We start from the raw sequence: 8,356 nt of genomic DNA, 5'->3' as shown, positions 1-8,356 counted from the left end.
AATACTGGAAGAGTACAATACTGACCTTTTCTCGGAAAGGCAGTTATCTCCAAAGCATTTAAGCTTTAAAAAAGGGAGAAGTTTCTTGAAATTTTGAGTTCTTATTCAACATTATACCAATATGGCTTCTCAGTAAATGTCTGCTTACTACTGGGTATATCAGTGATAGCAAATAGATTGTTTTTACCTATTTTAAAGGAGAAAATTGCATGATTTTTTGGACAGGAAGTTGCAGATTGGACAAATCTGTGGTGTCTCTTTAGGTAATAATTGCAAAAAAGTGATTCTTTCCAAAACAAAAGCCCTTTCCAGAATTGTATTTCTACTCAAAATGCTGCTGAGAAATACTTCTTTTAACACTAAGTTTGCAGTAACCAGCTTGCAGGCTAAACATAAACATTGCAGCCCAGTATAGTAATTGCTTAATTGAACAATTGACCAATGCATAGTTAGTGCAACCAAAAATGCAATGTTAAAGACCATGCTGCTGCTTCCTCATGGAGTAAAGGATTGCAAATGTTCTTGAAAGTTATCTTAAAGGACAGAATTCATGTATTAATTTTAATTAATTAAAAGAGGAATTTATTTGTGTTTCTTGTTGGCATAGCATAATTGTCATATCTTGGAAAAGAACTGGAGAGCAACATCCTCTATCAAATTGGTCAACGTTTTATTTCACTCAAATGTATCTTGCACAATCCAGGGTCACAACTGGCAGATGTAGAAATCTGCTCCAAGATGCTATCTTTCCAGAGATATTTAAGAGTCTGTTGTCAGAATAATGGTGGAACCATTTTTTATGCTGTAATAATGCCAAAAGAAAAAAGATGGAGTAGCCTGCAGCTAAGGGAAAAGCTTCCTGGACTTCACTACCCAGCTTATTCCAAATGTTTTCTTGGGTGCTTGTCTTCAGTGTGGTTAATTTTTATTTATCACCACATCTGCTCCAGGACATAACTGGGGAAAGCATATATCAGCATAACTCTGTGCCTGGATGATAGCTAAGGTAAAGAAGATTGGGATGCAAAATGCAGCAGAAAAGCCAATTATTTGTAGTTTTGTTTGGTAATTGCTAGCTTTGAGTTTGTTACAGAGGTTGCTGCTTTCCAGTATTACGTGTTTCTTGTCCTGAATGTCAGATAGGTCACAGAAACAAGAATTTATTACCTGTTCATGTCTTCTGTGGTTTGAGTTGCGGATGTAAAACATCAACATTTCATGGTTTTGAATTTGTTGGTCGATTTCCCAAGCTGTGAATTTATTTCCATCCAGAAACTAATGGAAAAGGGAAAGGAAATCATATGTTCTGTTTGAAAGGATCATTTTCAAAGGCTTACTGGTTGCTATGTATTGGAGAAAGAAATGCCTGTCTATGCTACGATTATTCTGGGGAGTGTGCCAGGCAAGATATTCTTGTTATAGTTAATCTTTACGCAAATACTCTAGCCTGAAATGAAAAATTACTGATTTATCCCATCTCTGCTAAGAAGCAGCCCCCCTGTGAGCAGTGGCGTGAACACCAACAGATAAGTTTATGGAGATCCCATGCAATAGTGCAGATCTGCAGTGACTAAATTTTAGTATTTGTCCAGTTTCCACATGTTCTTCAGCTTCTGTTCAAAAGAGAAATACTGATGATGCTATTGAAAATATTTCATGGAACTTTATCCTTCCCTGACTCTTAGCAGTGCCATCTCTCAAATAACACACAGACTTTAAGTGCAGAAAAGCAGTTGTACTATGGACTTTTTCAGCCAGTTTGCTGAAATGGTTAACAAGTTATAATAGAAGTAGTTCCCAAAATAATTTTTCATAGAAACTCAGCTAGGAAATACTTCTCTGTTTTGAATTTTATTCTGTACGGGGTTTATTGGGCTCTGTCACTTAGAATAAGTTACACCCAGTTTAACTTTGAAGGCTGCCTTGAATAACAATAGAAATGAAGTAATCCTTCACCTGAAGGCAGGTGACATTAAAGGAGCTAAAGCTCCTGCCATTCCTCCTGCAAATGAGCTCAGAAGTGCTGTCATTAACAAAAGCCCAATAATAAGGTATGAATGAGAGATCCATAATAGCGTACAAAATACCTGCTTTCAAAAATAGTGATAAGTCATATTTCAGTACTGAGAAATGCAGAAGTTGTGTTCTTTACTGTTCTGTCCTAAATACATTCCTCGAATGTTTGCTAAGGCTTGGTGTTGAAACTGGCTCCTTTTAGCTGTCTGACCACACAGAAAACTGTTGGCTCCTTTTAAGGGTAAAAAGAACCTGGGGCGGGGGGGAAGAGAGAAAGAAAATGGACCTACATAATGAACAAATAGACTTAGGAGGAGCATAAAGCATAATTGCTTTCTGCCCATAGAGGTTAGATTGAAAGTCAAAGCTGCTACACATCTGAAGGTTACTTGGTAGGAGCGTCGGAGCATGTAAGGACACTGGTTATACTGGAGCAGACCCATTTTGGCTGTGAAAGAGGCAAGGGATGAGATAGATCTTAATTTTTACATTAGATTATCCTAGTTAAAGTCTCTTTTGCATGCAGGTGGTCTGCCTCTGCCAGGAAAGGCTAGAATTTTTTTTTTTTTGGCTCGAGTGGGCTTTTGGAATAAGGCTCTCCGATCTGGGCCATCTCCTGATCCCATGTGACAGTTTGTAGCTTTTTAGCCACAGTTTTTGAAATATGTAATTAATCAAGTTCCTGCTTGTTTCTGTAATTTATTATGGGAATGAATGCTGGTAGCTGCTAATTATTTAAAATGCTTATTGTGCAGCTTGATAATACCTAAATGATTAGGTCAAAACCCGTGGAGACTGACACACACAATAAAATGATGAAGAGCCTAGACAAGTACAGGTCTAAAACTCTGACTCAAAGGAGGCCAAAATAAAGACATTTATTTAGCTTTATGCACGATATTCAGCATTGATAAGATGACAGGTAACACTGCAACATGGATTTTGTGTCAAGTAGTCAGTTGTCAGCTTCCATATCTTGGATGTTAAGGGTAAAATTTTGTGCTTAACCAGAAAACTATCTAGTCATTTCGAAGATACTAATGGCCCCTTTTACTCTCATGCTCTTAAGCTAACATTGCTTTAAGGTAGGTAGTATGCTTACCAGGTTTCTTGCTGGACAACCATGAAAGTTAGGAGACAGGATATGGTTTTAATTTTCTCTCCACCAGTGACAAGATTTTATTAACTTGGTTCTGTAAATTTTGCAATCAGTGTGGTTGGGTTGGATTAGCAAAATGATTTTCTTACTGGTTTAGTTCAATCCAATGTGCCATAGAAAAAGTCTTTATAGATGGCACCATTATGTGTAAAGAGAAAAAAAATCCCATTACTGAGAAGAAAAAAACAAACAAACAAAAAAAACCAACCCAAAATATTTGGGCTGTAAGATGTGAAGAACTAGCCTTACACTGTTCTAGTAAGAAAAAAAATGTATTGGAGGTGTTTCTTCTCGTCCAGACAAAAAAGAAACAAACAAAAAAAACCCCTGACTGCTAGAAAGCATACTACAGTTAAGAAAAAGTGAGAAACTGTATGGTATTGACAGAGAGAAATTTGCAATCATTCTATTTATGGATCCAGATTTAGTGGCATTTTAGGGTAAGTGACCTTTCATGGTTCTGTGCTTTTTTCATTTGTTCCTTCTTGACTTGATCTTACCCAAGATTTTAAAACCCTGACAATTAGTTTTACTTACTATCAGCTGTGCATTGAGGAACTCTGTTAAATGTAGGCCTTACCTTCCATGAGTAAGGGTAGTTGTTTAAAGATGTCCTTAACCAGATGGTAAGAATTGGCAGACAGGGGACATGAAGGCTAGGTTGATTGCAAGAATATGTTTCTGACATAATGTTAAGATGAAATTTGACAACTGATGTCCACTTGTTCCCTCCTCATTTGTGAAACACCTATACACACCGATTCCAGAGCGCACTTCAGTAGGAGATGCCCTGTTCAAATTGGAACTTCTTGTCATCGGATCCCTAAAATTCCTCTAGAAGTCACAAGCATTAATGAAAGCTAAGTAGAGGCTTAAACAGAAGTTGATGGTGTTCTTGGGAAAAAAAATTGAGTTTTAAACTTTGGAAAACTAATCAAGACGTGGCTTTCAAATTTGGATGTTAAAAGTTGTGGTTAATCAGTTGCATATCTGGAGGTGCTATTATTCAGCTTGTAAGGAGATGTAAGCCAAGTTTTTCAAAGAGCTATTGTTGTAGCCCATACATTTTCTCTCAGTGACTCACTTTTCTGTTGTTCCAGAGAGAGACCTTTTTGGAGCAGAACCTTTTGACCCTTTTAGCTGCGGAGCAGGAGATTTCCCTCCAGACATTCAGTCCAAACTAGACGAGATGCAGGTAACTATTGGGTTATCAATTATGCAGTTTTCTATGGCTGCATGAATGTTCTTGAAATACATATCTACAGTATTCTGAAAATATATTCCAGACTGCACACACAAATACATGGGGAAAAAAACTCCACCTATTTCTGACTATTCCTTTTGTAAGTATAGCTCATGGTCTTTTGAGTTGGAGTTTGAATTTGTCTGCCTGAAGATCCTTACAAATGTTAGCCCATGGTATTAATACAGACACCTGCACTGATTTAGGGTTTATCAGCAATGTAATCAAAACGGATACTGCTGCTCTTGCCTGGGAAGGGACTGAGCAAGCTAAAAAAGAGAGCTGAGGCGAGAGCCCTACAGGTGCACTGATGCTGTTACTCTTCAGTTCCAGCAATCACCACCACCCTGCTATGCCCTGATCTTCCCTTTAGTGCCATTAGTCTGGTTTTCCATAGCATTGGCATAGGCAAAGTGTGTGCTTAAGGGGCCATGGCAATTTTCTGCGGCCTTTAAAAATAGCTATATATGACTATGGCACTCTGGGACAATTAAACTATTGAGCATTGATTCAAGAATTCTGAACTGATGTGTTTTTATCAGAAAATGTTTGTTGATTCTGAAACACTCAACAGTATCTGTTCAGTTATTGACCCAATTTTGAAGCAATTCCAGGAGAAAGCCTTCAAGTTTTGGAATGAATCACTTTCTTCATTCAGACTTTCCAAACTGCTAGTTCCTTGCCAGCTTGCTTATCTGTATTTTTTCCGCAGCCTGCCAGCAAAATGGAAGGCTGAAAATACTGGGAACTTGAATTTCTAGGATCCTGGCTCCTCAGCAGAAAGTGTTCCCAGGGCTTCCAGCCCTCTTATATCTCGAGAGCCCACAAAGTCCAAGAGAGCTAGCTCTCGGGCTCCTTCAGTTCTTCCTCTCTTCTGCCTGGAGAGCAGCAGAAACATTTCAAAATGGCTGAAATAAGATTTAAATACTGTTTAATTTACCTAAGTAAAATTTTTGAATTCCTATTCATTGTGAAATTTCATTTTCCATGTCAGTTTAGGATGGTGCCACTGGCAAACTTCACTCTCTGTGAAGTAAGAAAATAAGATTCCTGCTCACCTGTACTCTGGCCCATATAATTTCAGATAGCACCTAAAAGCCAAAACTGGGGCTTCTTTGCAATTCCGGTAAAAATGCTTGTGTTTTGTGAATGCTATAATGTTGTTATCAAGCCCTTTAGCACAACAAAACCAAATCCTTTAGCACCTCACATTGATACATATCAGTGTTTCCATTGCGTATAGCCCATTTTAGGAAAAAGTATACTGTAGTATCTGTGGATACTAGGAAGAATCCTGTGACTGTAGCTAAATGTCACACACTAAGAGTTCTTAATACAGGTAATATTTTGGCAAAATTTTATATTGTTAGCATATAAGGCTGCAAAGTGTTAACTCACAAAACATCAGTGAATGGAACAGTAGAAACCTTTATCAAAGATTTTCGAATTCATAAATGAAAAACTCACATCATTGTTTGTTCTCTCTTGACCTAAAAAAGCAGTCAACCAACCAATAACAAAACCCCCAAACGTCAGGTCCTTACTATGTCCTATTGCGAAGAATATTGCATTGGTCAGGTATTCCCCCCTGCACATACATATTCTAGTTTTTCCAACTTTTTAATCTGCTTTTTAAACTAGTCTTACAGTTAGAGTCTAGCATACCAGTCTTAGCATACCCTGACACTTTCACTGAAAATTAATCTGTGGGTCTTTATGTAGGCACAAAACTTATTCATGTATAATCCAATTGAGAACAAGTAAAGCTGACAGGTTATGAAAAAAAAAATATTCTTCGGCCAAAGCAAAAGCTATATGCAGTTATTTTACTAGGTGGTTGGTGCAAAATACAGATTGAAACTTGTTTTTCTTAATATCTCTTTTATCTTCTTGTGCTTTCCTGGGTGCCTAGCGTCAGCGATGGTTGGTATATCATATTTTAATAATGGTATTTAAAGCATTTGCAATTAAAGTGTGCATGTGCTCGTGTCTGGTGTGTTTATGCATATGTGTGTACATATATATAAATATAAAAACTTATAAGATTTATATTTTATATATACAACTCTTAAGTCAGGACAATTTTAATTTTTAGGGGCCTATAATTTTTAAGGTAGGGACAGCTGATTTTAGTTTTCTTTAGTCTGTCTTATCTGCTAATAATAAGCCTTCATTTTCATTGCTGTTTGTTTTCCATGTGTACTAGTGAAATCTCCAATTTTCATCATCGGATTGTCATTAGTGAAATGGTTTAAGCAAAACCTTTGATACATAGAATTTTGTGTTAGTACAGTCACATTTGTGAATGTGTTTTTAATTGGAAATAATTATTTTAAAACTTGCAATGAGCAAAAGATAACGGTGTTAGAAGTCAGCAGCTGTTAGATACACAGCCTATAAGAAGGAAGGTGGAACAGACCTACAAAAGGTAAAACCACAGAACATGTAATGTCCTCTGGGAAATCTAACATTAAGAAACAGGAAAGAAGAATGTAGGCTTCTTTCCTTCTCTGGAATACAAAGTGAAGGAATCTCTTATCTTCACATTATGATAGCACAGCCTGAGTTTCAGTAAATATGTATTCCATTAAGTATATAAAGGTAAGTTGTTTACAAACACATTTAACAGTTCACAATATAAACTTATTCTGAGGGGGCATTAAATGCAGTTTATCTTACACTCAGAGTGGCAAGCAAGCTGCCTTGGCGCCAGGCAGTGACAGCCTGGTTGGAGCAGCTCAGTCCAGACTCTATGCTATTTCTTGTGTAGAGCTATGTCAGATGCCTCAGCAAACATGCCCCAGTCTGCAGAAAAGCTGTCTCAGCCTATGCGTGCATTGGAAGGTGATGTGTAAGCAAAGTGGGAGAGGAGATCACAGCACAGCAGAAGAGGTGTTGGATAATAAACTCTTAAGTAGTGGGTGCTTTTCCTTTGCATCTGATATTCTGAACTTAATGAGATCAGATAAAGTTCCCTGACTTCTGGGGGAACGTTTTTATGTTTAAACTTTAGTGAGGACCCAAATTTCACACTTAAGCTCTTTCTATTCCATTTCTCAGTCCAATCTCTGTTGATCTTTTTGGAGAGCTCAAAACTCAAATGTGCTGAGATGTGACTTTTACAGCTCAGGCCTCTCTGATGACTATCCAACCTCGCCAGGGCAAGCAGCTCTGGTGCCGGCACTATCAGCAGCAGAGCGCTCTAGCACGGTGCACAGGGGGGTTTCCTGAACTGGGGGAACCTCAGGGGGAGCTGAGACACCTGCTGGGAACCTGCAGCTCGTGCGGCAGTGGCTGACAAGACCTGGGCAGGGCCACGAGCAATGGCAGGCAAGCCCCCCCACATGTATAAAAGAAGCCCTTGGGGAGCGCTGGTGACCAGAAGCGCTGTGAGCAGGGTGGGCAGACAGGGCATGGTGCCTCAGCAAGGGCGTGGCGCAGCAGTTCGCATGGAGGGGCATGCAGGAAGGGCGCTTAAGCTCTGCACCCACCACAACGCACGCAGCTTCCCAGACAGAGCTCCGGTGGGAACACGCTGCCACCCAGGTGTCAGGCTGCAGGATGTGCCCTACTCTTATACCAGTATTGGACAGCAGCAGTGAGCACACCTGTAGGAGGTGTGCCCAGGTAGAGGAACTCCTCTGCTTAGTGACGGAGCTCCAGGAGGAGGTGAGTAGGTTGAGGAGTATCGGGAAGAGAGAGAGAGACTACTGGAATTGCACCCTACCTTCCCTGGGACAGGCCCAACAGGCAGACAGGATGCATAATACGGAGGATTCCCTATCCTCTCTCCACCAGTGACTTAAGGGATAGGGGGCAACAACCACAAGTTCCTGCCTGGCGCAGCAGGCACGTCTCCTCTGTGACTACCCCACTTTCCCATGTGCCTTTGCATAATAGGTATGAGGCTCTGCAGGTGGCACCAAACAATAATGAGG

The 8,356-nt window shown here is 39.5% G+C and overlaps 1 protein-coding gene across 3 annotated transcripts in view; it reads left to right on the top strand.

The window, feature by feature from the left end:
• The window catches only part of GULP1 (GULP, engulfment adaptor PTB domain containing 1), a 157,713-nt gene that overhangs the window by 140,880 nt on the left and 8,477 nt on the right, over positions 1-8,356 (top strand). For all 3 annotated transcript variants that reach the window (XM_009334981.1, XM_009334982.1, XM_009334980.1), the window contains one exon: positions 4,276-4,370. In XM_009334981.1, coding sequence (XP_009333256.1) covers positions 4,276-4,370 — 95 coding nt within the window. The remainder of the gene's footprint in view (positions 1-4,275; positions 4,371-8,356) is intronic.

This window comes from Pygoscelis adeliae, unplaced genomic scaffold (assembly GCF_000699105.1).
Source record: "Pygoscelis adeliae isolate BGI_AS28 unplaced genomic scaffold, ASM69910v1 Scaffold212, whole genome shotgun sequence".
Taxonomy (NCBI): Eukaryota; Metazoa; Chordata; class Aves; order Sphenisciformes; family Spheniscidae; genus Pygoscelis; species Pygoscelis adeliae.
Note: the sequence above shows the minus strand (reverse complement) of the source record. Positions and strands in the feature narration are given on the sequence as shown.